This window comes from Diospyros lotus, chromosome 13 (assembly GCF_014633365.1).
Source record: "Diospyros lotus cultivar Yz01 chromosome 13, ASM1463336v1, whole genome shotgun sequence".
Lineage (NCBI taxonomy): Eukaryota > Viridiplantae > Streptophyta > Magnoliopsida > Ericales > Ebenaceae > Diospyros > Diospyros lotus.
Window position 1 is genome coordinate 15,592,265 of NC_068350.1, and position 16,524 is coordinate 15,608,788.

A 16,524-nucleotide genomic window follows, 5' to 3' on the forward strand; every position below is an offset into this window, starting at 1 on the left:
ATCTAACCTATAATTTATTTTCTCTAACGTAATCGAGAACATAAATACTAGAGACCGCGCAAAAATAATTATCTCAAGATTAATTAAATTTAATTCTTCAGTTTGCCTACACTTTTTTTTCTTTTATAATCCAAATGTCCGAACTTCTCCTATCTAATTTTGGAGGAGATCAACCTTCCCCTTAGTTCAGCTTTCAGGTAAATCGGATACGATCATAAACTTATACATTCTTAAATGGACATAAGATTAATCTCCACTAAATAAAATATTTTTATCGCCACTAAAAATCAATCCGCAGCCATTCTCAAAAAAAGTTTAGAAACTTTGCCACTTGTCCCAATTTACCTACACTTATCATTACCGAAGAAGCCTGTGTACAAATAGATGGCTTCCTTACCATTTGATTTAAATTAATAAAACAAGTCAAATGTTATTAAGATGCTGAAATTTAATATTTAAATTCATCCTAATTTTGGACCCAAGAAAAGCAAGCATACAAGATTTGAATAAAAATGTCATTTTAAGTAATAAATTTTATTTCAAATAACAAAATTTAAAATTCTTTTATTAAATGATTCAATTTTTAATTAAAATTATAAAACTCAATTTTTTAAATTGGAAAATATTTTTTAAATTTATTAAAAATATTAACACATATTTAATCGTAAACATTTTAAAAAAGTAATTTTCTACAACTGAACATGGAGCTGGGGCAGCCTGTAAAGGATATGGTAACTTGAACAGGCCGCGACCCAAATCTGAGGCCCATCACCTCTCCTTCCGGTCCGGCTGATGACTCACCCACGCATCATCACCATTCCATAGTTCATCGTCCCAACTCCGACGCAGAAGAGAGAGAGAGAGAGAGAGAGAGAGAATGGGCGTCGACTACTACAAGGTTCTTCAGGTCGACCGGAATGCCAAGGATGACGACCTCAAGAAAGCCTATCGCAAGCTCGCCATGAAATGGCATCCCGACAAAAACCCTAACAACAAGAAGGACGCCGAGGCTAAATTCAAACAAATCTCCGAAGCCTACGATGTACAAATGCAATGCGGCTCAATTTCCTCCACATCTCGCTCTCCTTCTTCTCCAATTCAATTCCTTCTTATTGTGTTTATTTTTTTGTCGGTTTTTAGGTTTTGAGTGATCCACAGAAGCGAGCGGTCTACGATCAGTACGGCGAGGAGGGCCTCAAGGGGCAGGTTCCGCCACCCGGCACCGGAGGATTTTCCTCTGCGTCCGATGGCCCGACGATGTTCCGGTTCAATCCTCGCAGCGCCGACGACATATTCTCCGAGTTTTTCGGCGTTTCGAGCTTCGGAGGGATGGGGGACATGGGAGGCTCGCGGGCCGGCACGTCGGGGTTTCCGAGGGGTATATTCGGGGAGGACATTTTCGCTTCTTTCCGTGGCGGAGGCGGCGAGGGTTCCGGTAATGTGCAGCGGAAGGGGGCGGCTATCGAGCGGACGTTACCTTGTAGTTTGGAGGATTTGTACAAGGGAACTACGAAGAAGATGAAGATTTCAAGGGAAGTCACTGATGCCACTGGGTAAGCTATGGATTCAACATTAGTGCCTGCAAATTTCAAAGTTTATTTAGTTTTGATCCAATGCACAATAGATATATACAAAGCTATGCGTTGATCAGGGCACCCTATACAGAAAAAGTAGAGAAGTAGGGGTTCTCACTAACTGGTATCAAGAAACTGGAAGGTAATTTTTTTTTTTGCTAAATAAACTGGAAGATAATTTGTGAACTATAAAATGGAGGCCGTATTAAAAGATAGAGTATGCAATTAACCGAGAGAGAAGAGGCTGAAAGAATGACCTTTAAACAGAAGGCAGGATTCTCCTTGCTCTTGATAACTCTTATTTATTTCACATCTTCTATAGCAAAAAAATATCCCTAAAAAAAGAAGTCCAAACAGTATTGGAGTGGGAGCTCTGTGTCCAAACACACTAGAGATCTGTAAAACTAGGGTTTTGAGATATAAAACAGAAAGAGACGAAAATAAGAAGTTGTAAATGAACTTCGGTAGGCCTGAATTGATTGAATGAAGAAATAAGGCATAGCTGGATATATATATACCAGCTATCCTTACTAACAAACTATTACAAATTACAGCAACTATATTAACAGCTTAACTAACACAGCCTTCTAAATACACAGCAACACAGCAGCAAACTAATTACAGTTGTAAATCAAACTACTCAACATTAATCTCTTCTACATTCCCCCTCAAATTAGACTCCCTGACAGACGTAGAAGACTTGAGTTTAGGAGCAACTGATGCTGCAGTTAATAAGGTGTGCATAGGTGACCATTTTAGTCCCAGCTTATCACACAAGAAAGAAAATCCGTCCCTTGACAAACCCTTGGTAAAAATATCAGCAATCTGATGAAGTGTAGGAACATATCTGATTTCAACCTCCCCATTCTCTACCCTCTCACGAACAAAGTGCACATCTATCTCAATGTGCTTGGTACGAGAATGAAACACTGGATTTTTTGCTATACTTTTGGCTGCTAAGATATCACACCATAGAATAGGAACATGACCACAAGGATATCCTATTTTAGCAAACAAAGACTTGAATATTTTAGTCACTCCTTGTGCCATTGCTTGATACTCGGCCTCCCCAACAGATCTGGCCACTACAGATTGCTTTCTTGAGCTCCAAACCAATATATTCTGACCAAGAAATACACACAACCCACTAGTAGAGCGACTGGTAACTTTGCAACCAACATGGTCAGCATCCGTATAAACTGTTAAGGATAAATCTCTAGAAGTAGGAGCAAATAGCGTCCCAAACCGATAGTTCCCTTAAGATACTGCAACAACCATTTGTAAGCTAGCCAATGTTGCATTTTGGGAGAAGATAAGAATTGACTTAACTTGTTCAGCAAAATGCTATATCTGGTCGAGTATATGTCAAATATTGTAGAGACCCAATGATTGTACGATAAAGAGAAGGATTAGAAAATGAATCACCCTCATTAGTCAATGATACTCCCAAGTTAATAGGGGTAGTAGAGGGTTTGCAATCTTGCGTGGCTGCCTTTTTCAGTAGATCTAAAGTATACTTTGATTGAGTGAGATATATACCATTAGGATCTCTAAATGCCTCAAAATCTAGAAGGTAGTTGACTGATCCTAAGGTTTTGAGTGCAAAATGTGTGTCCAAATCTTGAATGCAAGCTCGAAGAGCGATAGGGTTAGAACCCGTAACAATTATATCATCAACATACACCAATATGAAGAGAACATGCTTAGTAGTCCTTTTAATAAATGGAGATGCATCAGAAACAACCTTTATAAAACCCCAATTTTGCAATGTTGTCCTCAACTTTGTGTACCAAGCTCGAGGGACTTGTTTAAGACCATATAATGACTTTTTCAATTTACACAGACGAGAAGGAAACTGAGAATTTTCAAAGCCCTCTGGCTATGACATATAAACTTCTTCAACCAAGTCTCTATTAAGAAAAACATTGTTAACATCTACTTGTTGAATATCCTAACCAAAAGTGACAGCCAAAAAGAATAAAACTTGAATGGTTGGAGCCTTAATAATTGGACTAAATGTTTCAACATAGTCTATCCCAGGAGTTTGGAGAAAACCTTTTGCTACCAATCGGGCCTTGTACTTAAGAATCGACCCATCAGAATTATATTTGATTCTAAACACCCACTTGTAGCCAATGATATTCATATTAGAAGAAAAAGGGACAAGATCCCATGTGTGATTTTGCTGCAATGCAGAAAATTCTTTTGCTGGCCTTATGCCAACGAGTATCTAAGAGAGCTTCATGGACTGAACCAAGTTCTAGGGTACTCACTAAGGCATGAGGAGGGGTAACAGTAAACTGTTTTGCTTTGGATCGAGTGATCATAGGATGTATTGAAGGAGCTGGAGCAACCCTAGATAAAGGTAAAGTTTGCTGATCCAAATTAGGTTCAGAGGGTTGATTAGAAGAAGAAGAAGCAGGATCAGCAGCTATAGAAGAAGACAAGATAGGAGCAGAGGATTGTGCTACTTGAGGAGATGAAGAATTAGAAGAAACAATAGGAAAAGAATGAAGAAGAGTAGTAGAAGGGCTAGGAAAAACCAATTGACTTTGAGAGGAAGAGCAAGAAGAAGATGAAAACAGAAATGGATAGGGATATTCATTTGGATTGAATTGAACTTGCCTAGAGACATAGATTCTGCTCAAGGGATGCAAACATTTATACCCTGCTTGCGCATGGCTATAACCAATGAACACGCATTTAGTGGAATGGAAATCAAATTTATGCTTGTTATAGGGTTTAAGATTGGGAAAACAAGCATATCCAAAGGGTTGGAGCTGCATATAGTTAGGTTGTTTGTGGTAAAGAAGTTCAAATGGAGAAAGAAATTGTAAAGGAAAAGAAGGTAAAAGGTTAATGGTATAGACAGTCGTTTGGAAGGCTTCTACCCAAAACTTCAATGGTATACGAGCATGAGCTAATAATGTGAGGCTCATCTCAGCTATATGTCGGTTTTTTCTTTCAGTAACACCATTTTGTTGGTGTGTATGAGGACATGTAAACCGAGGTTGAATACCATGACCTTGAAGATAACTCAACAAATTTATGAACAGTTTGGAGAGCTTATCAGTTTGGAGTTATATTATAACTCAACAAATTTATGAAAGGTTTCCAAAGTTGCTAAGGCATCAGATTTGAATTTCAATGGGTATAGCCATGTGTATCTAGTGTGGGCATCAATAAAGATTATGTAATATCTGTACCCTTCTATGGAAACAATAGGAGAAGGACCCCACAAATCAAAATAGACTAATTTCAAAGGTTTCTTGGCTGTAATTGAACAATTAGCAAAGGGAAGCTGATGTAATTTTCCAACTTTACAAGCATCACAAAAGGAAACACCAGATTTTGAACAAGAAACATGAATTTTATTCAGAATGGACTGTAGTACAAAGGATGATGGATGCCCTAACTTGGCATGCCATTGCTGCCATACATTGTTTGTGTGGGCTACATTTACACTGGAGGATAGATATGAAGAAAGCAGATTCTCTCTTTTACATTTATTAAAAGAAACAGAGATAGGAGCTGCAAATTTTGTAGGTTGTTTGGACTTGACAGCATGAGCAAATGCTGGCATCAATTGATAAAGTCCATCTTTAAGAGTTCCTCGAAGTAGCACCAGTCCGGAGTTCTTGTCCTTAACTAAACAGGAATCAGAATTAAACTCAGCAACAACATTATTATCTTTAGTGGGTTGAGAGACACTAATTAGACTCTTCTTCATATTATGAACATGAAGAACATTAGGTAAGGAAATGAAAGAATTTGAACTAGTTTGTGTGGATAATTGACTAATACAAACATTAGAAATAGACAATCTCTTATCATCACCAATGGCAACTTTATCAGCATCAGTGTATGGAGAGTGAAGTGACAGATTATTAAGATTGGTTGTGATGTGGTTGGTTGCTCCAAAATCAACAAACCAAGGAGAATTGCCAGAATAGGAAATTTGAGATTGAGAATCAGGAGACTAAGGCAAAAGACCACAGTGAGTACTTGACATAGACCATACTTCAGCCTTAAAAGCTTCGTTAGACTCATTTGGACCAGCGAGATATACTCGTGGATTAGACTGCACAAATGAACCACCTCTACCAAAATTCTGATTAGGAACTCGTTGAAAATTCCTATCAAATAGATGATAACATATGTCCACAAAATGACCAGGTTTTCCACAAAGTTGACAATATATTCTTCTACCACTAGACCTACCACAACTTCTTACTCCTCTATTTTGGTAATTACCTCCTCGAGACATAAATCCTCCTCTATTATTACCAGATCCATTACCATTTCTAGACCAATATGAAGCAACATTGACATTCATAGAAGAAGAAGCAGCAGAATCAAAATTAACCAATGAAACAGATAAATTTTTGGCTGCTAAACGTTGCTCATGCATTAATAGCAAATACTGAACCTTCTCCAAATTTATATCATCCATCTGATATGTAATGAGACTAACCACGGTCTCATAATCATGATCAAGTCCATTTAGAATGGCTAGCAATAAATCTTTGTCACTCAAGGGTTCACCAATGGCAGCTAGGGCGTGACCTATGGTTTTGATTTTCAGAATATAATCATTAATAGAAACAGAATCCTTCTTAATCGATCTTAATTGTTGCTTCAACTGAAAAGACTTGGCTACCGTTTGCTGTGAGTAAAGATTCTTGAGTGAAAGCCATACCTCCGCAGATGATTCACAATGAATCACCTGTGTGAGTACCTCCTTATCTATGGTGGAGAAAGCCATCTTAACAACAATTGATCTGATTGGATCCAATTGGTGTAGGCAGGATTAATTATCAGAGAATCAAATCCATCACAAGTCAAACTGGTAAACTCGGTTTGAGTTTACCGAGTTTAGTCTTGCCCTTAGTTTCCAAGTTAGAGACGAAAATATTTCTGTCTCTAACCAACACACACACATATATATATAATCAGATTACTTTTCCCCATTTTGGTCCTTCTGCAAACCCTAAAGGCTGAACCCTAGCAATTGGCATTCCCCTTTCACCCCTTTGCTGCGACGTGGTTAATTGATGTTTCCCCTTGCTGCGATAAGGTTGATCAGTGTTGCCGCCAGTGCTTGCTGCGTCCAAATGTTGTGTCCCTTATTGCTCTGTTTTGGCGTGTTTTCTTCTTTGTTCGTGCTTTATTGCTCTGTTTCGTGTTCTTGTGCGTTCAATTACTGTGTACTTTATTGCTGTGTAGTCATTGTATAGTGTGCTGTGTTGCATCCGATTGGTTTGCTAAGTCTCCCACCAAGTTTTGATGCTAATTTAAGAATAAGATAAAAGGCAAACTTGGAAGCAAGGAATAGACTGTCATTTTCAGTGTGATTAAAAAAGTGACAAACAAGATTGCTGAAAAAATAGTTCCTCTCACTCGTTTCAATCATTTGTAATGACATAATGTTGAAGTTTAACAATGTTTGTTATTTTTATGACTTAGTATTTTTATTTATATTTAACAATGTTTGTTGATGATAATGGTAATGTTTGTTGTTTGGAATTTTGATTATGGATGGATGAATGATGAATTGATGATAAATGATAGACTTAATATTTAGAAATTTCATATTATTTAGTATTTTTGAAATTAATAGATTAAGTAATTTTGAAATAGGTAAATGTATTTCATTTATAATAAGGATTATGTCATTATAAACATATATTTACATAAATTAAAAAGTATTTTTAATTATCTGTAAAATCTTACGATTTTACAGTCCGATTTTGTGGATCCTCTTACGATCTCACTTAAATCTCGATTTTAACAATCATGCGTGCACTTTCTGCAGCATGTTTGATGGACCGTGGTTGAAGCATCTTGACGATAGGTCTCAATTCTTCGTTCAAGTCGCTAATGAAGCTTGAGACAAACTACCCTTCCATTAGGTGGGGATTAAGGATCAAAATGAGCGACTTAAGCTCCTCAAACTTAAGCTGATGCGACTATAATGTCCCCTCCTACCTCAGTTTGTTGAATTCTTCAACAACATCCATCATATTCCAATCTCCAAAATGGTCACACAAGTCCTCCACGAATTTTGCCCATTGGCAGCCTTTCTTTCCCCGACTCCACCTTTGAAACCAAGCATCTCCAGCATCGTTAAGGTAAGCAGCGGCCATAGTGACCTTCTACTGTTTGGGTGCATTATACACGCAAAACATTTGTTCACGATGCCTCACCCACCACCTTGGGTTTTAGCTATCAAACAATGGAATCGCTAGTTTCAGCATGGGGAAGTCAAGTTGATTAGGAACAACTGGAGCTCCTTGCCTTCTCTCCATAGTATTGTCTCCTACTCGTGGGGGATCCACCTCAAATTTAGACGACCCCTTGGATTGGTGGGCTATCTATCCCATGCCTGAGTAGGATTGGCTCCGACCTCTCTCGAGGGGGAAATTTGGGAGAAAGCCTTATCAGATTTTGGTTGGTGAATATCATCATGAATTGCTACATCTACTTTCATAGGTGGTGGTTATGCTCGCGCATTTGGTTGCGCAGCAGATTGTGCTGATTGCAACTCTCCTCATGCCACTGTTCCATCGCTTCTTCTATTCTCCTTTCCACCATTGACGCCTATAACATTCCCATTCAAATTTGCATGTCCACCACTATTGTTGTGACTTACTATAACTGAGACTACATTTGCTTCATCCTAGTGTCGTCAGCCAGCATGAAGAGGTTACTGATGAAATGGCCAGTGAAGGATCTTGCTCTAAATTTTCTTCTCCGCTCACTACTATTGTTTGCCGCTGATTGTGATTGCGGTAGATCAACAATCCTCCAATTTTAAAACCTCACTTTGCTGAATTTTCCCGTCTCGTTGTTGCCTTTCAATTTTGAACCAAATTACCAAAATTCACAATTGTCAAGGAGCGTTGAAAAACACATCAGTTTGCTAGTAGTGATTTTTCTTTGAATAATTGTAAAAGACAACATTCATTTTGTCATGAATTGTCTTCTAATGTCAATGTAGCCCAAAACGATAATGTGTGTCAACAATGGCATGCAAGATTAGGGGATCCCTCTTTCAATCTATTGCAATTGATTCTGAATAAAATTAATGTTCCTTATTCTCGTTCAGCTCTTTCATTTTGTGACTCTTGCAAAATTGGAAAACTACATCAACTTCCTTTTGCTGATTGTGAAATTAGGTAAAAAAAAACCATTAGAATTGGTCTATTCAGATTTATGGGGTCTTTTTTCTGTTATAGCTACTGAAGGGTATAGATATTACATTATCTTTGTTGATGCGTACACTAAGTACACATGGCTATATTCTTTGAAACTAAAATCTGATGCATTAACCACCTTTATGACTTTTCATAAATTTGCTGAGTTTCAATATCATACCGAACTTAAGGCTTTACAAACTGATAATGGGGGGAATTCAAAGCCTTTTTGCCTTACCTTCATAGTCATTGCATACAGCCTCGATTTCCTTGCCTAAGGTCTTAACTCACCAACAAAATGGTATAGCTGAAAGGAAACATCGGCACATAGTTGAGATGAGTCTTACAGTGTTAGCTCATGCTTAGATGCCTCTAAAGTTTTGGGTAGAAGCCTTCCAAACTTCTGTTCATACCATCAACTTGCTCCCAGCTTCTCCTCTCAAGTTTAATACTCCATTTGAGTTACTTTATCACAACAACCTAATTACCTATTGCTGCAACCATTTGGATGTGCTTGCTTTCCTTACCTTAGACCCTATAACAAGCACAAATTTGATTTTCACTCCACCAAATGTGTGTTTCTTGGATATAGTCATGCTCAAATTGGTTAGTGTTTGCATCCATCGGGAAAGGTTTATGTTTCTAGATATGTGCAGTTCAATCCTGATGAGTATCCATTTTCTACTTTGTTTTCTTCCTCATCCTCATCTTCTTTTACACCTTAGCCAACTCCTAATGGTTTTTCCACTATGTTCTTTCAATCCCTTCCTTCCACTCTCTTCCGCTTCTTCTTCTTCTTCTTCTCCTCATGTAGCACAACTCTCAATTCTTGCCTTGTCAACACCTATCTCTACTGATTTTTTTTCCTCATCCATTGATCACTTGACTCCCATTCATGAAACACAACTAATATAGCCTTAGTCACCTAAACCTAAAGCCCATTTAACTAAACCCAAAGTTGCTCCAACTCCTTCCATTCACCCTATGCTTATCGGATCAAAGTCCAAGCAACTTTTGGTCAGATCTCCTCATGCCTTTGTGAGTTTCCTAGAACCTAATTTAGTTCATGAGGCTCTTTTAGACTCACGACAGGTTAAGGCTATGGAGGAGGAATTTTTTGCTTTGCAGCGCAATCATACATGGGGTCTTGTTCCCTTTTCTAAGGATATGAATCTTATTGGGTGTATGGGTGTTTAGAGTTAAGTACAACTCTGATGGATCAGTACTTAAACAAAAGGCCCGATTAGTGGCTAAGGGGTTTCTTCAAACTCTAGGGATTGATTATACTGAAACTTTTAGCCTTATTATTAAGGCTCCTACTATTAGGGTGTTATTCTCATTTTCTATTACTTTTGGATGGGATATTTAGCAGGTGGATGTTGTAGAAGAGATTGTTGACTTAGTATAGCTATTATTGCTTTACACTTTATGTAATCACTTATGTTGTTATTGGTTGGTTGTATTTCTATGTTATGCTTGTAGCTATAGAGGATTAGATTTATCTTAAATGCTGGTGTGTACGGAGCGGTTAGGGCTAGTATATAATCTAGCCTTGTTTTTGTTTGTAATAGAGGTTGAAGTCATTCAGTTGAATTTCTCATAACTCTCTCTCTCTCTGTTTTTGACTTTTATCTTCCGTTTCATGGTATTAGAGCCTATGACTAACGTCCATGGCTTCTCGTGATTCAACCTCGTCCTCTGCGTCCTTGTCTGATTTTTCATCAGTCGCTAAGAACCTTAGTTTTGTTCCTACAAAACTAGATTCGAGCAATTATTTGTATTGGAAGGCGCAAGTTCTAGCTACAATTAGAGCTTTTGATCTGTTGTCTTTTATTAACAAGACAGATGTTCCATCAAAATATGTATCTTCTGAGAATGACGAGCCTGTGGTTAATTCGGAATACCTAAATTGGATTAGATCTAATCAGCTCTTACTAGGATGGCTATTTTCGATTATAGACAAGGAGGTTCTTGGTCAGGTAATACATTGTGAATCGGCAGTTGAGGTATGGGCTACTCTTGAAAGCCTTTATTCTCGACAAACAGCTGTTAGATCTTTTCAATTGAAACAACAACTTAGATCTATTAAAAAAGATGATATGTCAGTGAATGATTACATTTTGAAGATCAAAACTATAAGTCATTCTCTAGCAGCAATTAGAGAACCTATAAATGATAAAGATCTTTTGATGTCTATTTTACACGGATTAGGTGAGGATTATGATACTGTTGTCAGTTTAATCACATATCAAATGGATGATATAAACCTAGAAAAGGTTTAGTATCTGTTTTTGATGCATGAGCAGAGATTAGCTACGAAAATGTGGTTAATATGTTGCCTGTTAATGCCTTTGATAATGCTTCCATGAATGTTAATTTTGCCTCACATGTAAATAGAGGTAATAATGGAAATACTGGTCGAGGAGGTTTTCCTGGTAGGAATGGTGGAAATTCTCGAGGTAACGGGTTTAGAGGAAGTAGAGGCAGAGGTAGATCTTATGGAAGAAGAATTTATTGTCAACTGTGTGGGAAACCTAGACATTTTGTTGACAAATGTTACCATTGGTTTGACTAAAATTTTCAGATACAATCTTCTGGTTGAAGTGGAAGTGATTTTCAATCTCAGGCTTTAATGGCTTCTCATGAGGCTAATGGAGCTTTCTTAACAGACTTAGGGTTTGCACCAGAGACTCACTATGGTTTCTCAACTCTATCTTTGTACAATCAGTCACAACATTCTTCAGCATCCTATCAACCTTCATTCTATTAGCCTCCTTCGTCCTATCAGGTTGGTGATAACTCTTGGTGTGTAGACTTTGGTGCTACAAACCATATCACCTCAAGTTTGAATAATCTTTTTTTTTCATACTCCATATGGTGGCAGTGATAAAGTGGTAGTAGGCAATGGTAAGATGCTTCCTATTGCTAATGTTGATCTCAGTAAAATGGTTACACAAACTTATCCTACCTCTGTAATTTCTTTACCTCAAGTCCTTTATGTTCCTAACATGACAAAGAATTTCATTAGTGTGTCTCAACTCACTAATGATCATAATGTCATTGTTGAATTTCACTCCACTTTTTGCTCGATTAAGGACAAGGATTCGGGCAAGGTGCTGCTACGAGGAACTCTTAAAAATGGCCTCTATCAATTGGATCCAACATTTGTGCATGTTGCATCATCAGTTGTTCCTAACTCTTCTTCTATGGTTTCCTCACCAATGTTTTCTAAGTCATTTGTAACTAGCCTGAACAATTGTAATAGACAGGCTTTGTCTTCATCTAATAGACCTAGCATGTAGTTAGCTTGTATTGATAGAGTTTGTCAACAGTGGCATGCTAGGTTGGGACATCCTTCATTTCATGTATTACATCACATTCTAAATAAAATCAATATTCCTTGTTCTTCTACTGATATTTCCTTTTGTGACTCTTGTAAATTGGGAAAGATGCATCAGCTTCCCTTTTCAAATTGTAAAATCATAGCTTCACACCCCTTGGAATTAGATACTCAAATTTGTGGGGGCTTGCTCCTGTTCTTTCTAGTGAAAGTTATAGATATTACATTGTGTTTATGGATGCCTTTACTAGATATACGTGGTTGTATCCAATGAAACTTAAATTCGAAATCCTATCCATTTTTCAAACCTTTCATAAGTTTGCTGAGTTGCAATATCAGTTCAAATTTAAGGCTCTCCAAACTGACAACGGTGGAGAGTTTAAAGCCTTTTTATCCTATTTACACACTTGTGGCATTCAACCTCGATTTACTTGTCCCTATACAAACCAACAAAATAGTGTTGTAGAAAGGAAACATCGACTCATAGCTGAAATGGGACTTACTCTTTTAGCCTATGCCAATATGCCCTTAAAATTCTGGGTAGAGGCATTTCAAACACCTATTTACACTATAAATCTATTACCAGCCTTGCCACTTAAATTTCTTTCTCCGTTTGAGAAACTTTATAAAAAACAATCCAGTTATATGCACTTACAACCCTTTGGTTGTTGCTTGTTTTCCCTATCTTAGACCCTATAACAAGTACAATTTCAATTTTCATTCAACAAAGTGTGTGTTTCTTGGTTACAACCATCTACAAGCTAGGTACAAGTGTATGCATCCGTCAGGTAGAGTTTGTGTTAAGACATGTTAGTTTTAATCCTGAGTAGTTTCCTTTTCCACATTTATTTTCACAAACTGATACTCCTCAGTTCGTGTCTAGCATGGGCTTGCCCACTGCTATTTTGAATTCATTTCCTTTTTTGATCAAATCTGGTAATTCACCTCAAGTAGCACCAACTGATTCCTTAGTCTCTTCTGCCACCAGTTCAAGCTCTATTGTTCATGAGCAGCCTACTTCAGTTCCTATTGAATCAGCTACCTCTTCATTTCCTACATCTAACCCTACTTCAGTTCAAGCTGTTTCAGCACCATCTGTTCACCCCATGCTCACTAGATCTAAAGCTCGACAGCTTCTCTTCACTTCTCCTCATGCCTTAGTAAGTTCTCTAGAGCCCAATTCTGTTCAAGAAGCTCTCTTAGACTTCAATTGGGTTAAAGCCGTGGAGGAGGAATATTCAACTCTAAAAAGAAACAATACTTGAGATCTTGTTCCCTTTTATTCATATATGAATCTTATTGATTGTAAGTGGGTGTTCCAAGTGAAGTATAAATCTGATGGCTCTATCCTAAAACACAAGGCTTGTCTAGTTGCAAAGGAATTTCTTCAAACACTAGCAATAGATTTCGTTGAAACTTTTAGTCCAGTTATCAAAGCACCTACCATTCGGGTGTTATTTTCCTTAGCTGTAACATTTGGTTGGGAAATTTAGCAAGTTGATGTGAATAATACCTTCTTAAATGGAGATTTAAATGAGGCAGTGTTTATGAAGCAACCAGAGGGATTTGTTGATCAGTCTTTTCCTTATCATGTATGTTGGTTAAAGAAATCTTTCTATGGTCTAAAGTAAGCTCTAAGAGCTTGGTATACTAAGTTGCGGTCAGCCTTACATGATTGGGGTTTTGTGAGGGCAGTTTTTGATGCTTCTTTATTCATTAAAAGAACTCCTGAGTTTGTGTTGTTTGTATTGGTGTATGTTGATGATATCTTGATTATTGGGTTATATTCTGTTGCTTTATATGATTGTATTCACAAGTTGGATACTCAATTTTCTCTAAAAACACTTGGTGCAGTGAATTATTTCCTGGGGTTTTGAGGCTTATCGTGACTCTACGGCCTTTATTTGACTCAATCTAAATACACCCTAGACTTACTGAAAATGGATGCAATGTCTGAGTGCAAACCATGTGCTACTCCTATGAGTGCAACCACTTCTCTAACTGATGATGGAAATATGTTCTCTAATCCTTCTCTTTATCGAACTATTGTGGGCTCTTTCCAATATCTAACATACACCAGACCTGATATATCATTTTTTGCGAACAAATTAAGTCAGTTTTTGGCCTCTCCTAAGGATCAACATTGACTGACTTGTAAGTGTCTATTGTGGTATCTTAAAGGAACCATTGGTCTGGGTTTGATTTTCACTCCATTTTCGTCTGATCTGCCATTACATGTGTATACTGATGTTGACCTAGTTGACTGTAAGGTCACAAGACGTTCTACTAATGGTTTATGTGTTTTCCTTGGAAATAATCTAATTGTTTGGAGTTCTAAGAAACAAATAGTTGTTGCACGGTTTGTGGGTGAGGCTGAGTATCGTGTTGTAGCTCAAGGTGTAGCAGAAATTTTATGGTTGAAATCACTCTTTTATGAGCTTGGGTTTTCATGTCTCTATACTCCTATTCTTTGATGTGACAACTTAGCAGCAAAATGTATAGCTGAAAATCCTGTTTTTCACTCAAGGACCAAACACATAGAGATTGATGTGCACTTTGTAAGAGAGAAGGTTGATGGTGGTGTAGTTGATATTAGATATGTTTCTTCCTTACATCAAATATTCACGAAAGGATTGCCTAAACATAGGTTCTTAATTCTATGTGATAAACTTGGTCTTAAAATTCCTCCCACACATTAGTAGTTAGCAGCTACAACTCCTATCTCGGGAAAGTCCAAATTGAAGGGGCATGTAGAAGAGATTGTTGACTTAGTATAGCTGTTATTGCTTTACACTTTATGTAATCTCTTATGTTGTTATTGGTTGGTTGCATTTCTATGTTATGCTTGTAGCTATAGAGGATTAGATTTATCTTAAATGCTGATATGTAAGCTGTGTAAGAAGCGGTTAGGGCTAGTATATAATCTAGCCTTGTTTTTGTTTGTAATAGAGGTTGAAGTCATTCAGTTGAATTTCTTATAACTCTCTCCCTCTCTGTTTTCGACTTTTATCTTTCGTTTAAGATATGAATAATGATTTCCTCAATGGTGACCTAACTGAAGAGGTTTTATGTCATAGCTGGAAGGTTTTGTAAATTCTCAGTTTCTCTCATGCGTGTAGGCTGAAAAGTCTCTTTATGACCTTAAACAAGCTCCTCGAGCTTGGTACACCAACCTGAGAGTTGCATTATAGACTTGGGGGTTTTCAAGGGCTGTTTTTGATGCTTCGTTGTTCATTAAACGGACTGCTAAGTACGTGTTGTTCATTTTGGTGTATGTAGATGACATTCTTGTTGCGGGCTTTGATTTTACAACCCTACAAGCTTGCATTCAAGGCTTGGATACTCACTTTGCTCTTAAAACTCTAGGGTTTATCAATTATTTCCTTGGGTTTGAGGCACATAGAGATAACAGTGGCATTTATCTCACTCAATCAAAGTATAGTTTGGACTTGTTGAAGAAGGATGCTACGCAGGATTGTAAACCTTGTGCCACACCCGCACCTGTGAATTCAAGTCTCTCTTTGATTGATGATGTTGATATGTTTGTCCGAGTTATCCTAGAAGATCAGTGAAGACAGTGGTTTATGTCGACTAGGGCTTTGATAGACAGTTATAAATAATACCTAAATGTGATTAGTAAAAGTTTGGGGGTTAAAACTGTAATTATCTAATTCTAGTTAGTTATATTGGGATATCTGTTAGAATAAATGCACAACTCCCTCTATGACACTCGCACTTGCAACAGACCCACCCACATAATCTCTCAAACCCTTACAACAACAAGAATTAATGAAACATAGAAATAAAGAACATGAAATCGAAACGAGAATACCACCAAATTTATCTTGATTCAGTCTTCTAAAGAAGACCTACATCCAGACTGCCCGAGGCACTATTCTCCACTATCTTGAACGAAAAACTCAAGGATTACATGCACTACAACTCTCTTACAGCTTTATACCCAAAACTGTAAAGAGTTTCCCAACCCGAGATTACAAAGATATACCTTTTTTTCTCTCAAGTTACCCTTGCGCATACTCCTCTCTCTTTCTTACCACAAGACAAAACAATAGAATAGAATAGCTAATGCCTCTCACCCGACCTCTATTTATACAACATAGAGGCGGTAAACAATAAAAGACTTAACTGGTAGTTACAACCAATTAACCCTTCCAGAAACAAGCCTTCTAGAATAACACAAGTGATACTCAAATGTAGCACACTGATTTACAACAGAAAACCCTCCCGAGACAATCTAAAGCTAATCGAATACAAGTGATTACAACAATATCCACCCATTATTATAAATAGAGGGCGAGGGATAGTCGATTGAGCAGGAGTTCTCATTTTCTGTTGTAACGAGTACTGTTCGTTTTGAGAGAAAGGCTAGTGTTTGAGAGATAGCGGTTTGACG

General features: G+C 37.5%; 1 protein-coding gene across 1 annotated transcript in view; it reads left to right on the forward strand.

The window, feature by feature from the left end:
- The first annotated feature begins 756 nt into the window (after positions 1-756).
- The window catches only part of LOC127788622 (uncharacterized), a 37,262-nt gene continuing 21,494 nt past the window's right edge, over positions 757-16,524 (forward strand). Inside the window, exons 1-2 of the mRNA XM_052317115.1 lie at positions 757-1,042; positions 1,141-1,553. Coding sequence (XP_052173075.1) covers positions 878-1,042; positions 1,141-1,553 — 578 coding nt within the window. The 5' untranslated portion in view covers positions 757-877. The remainder of the gene's footprint in view (positions 1,043-1,140; positions 1,554-16,524) is intronic.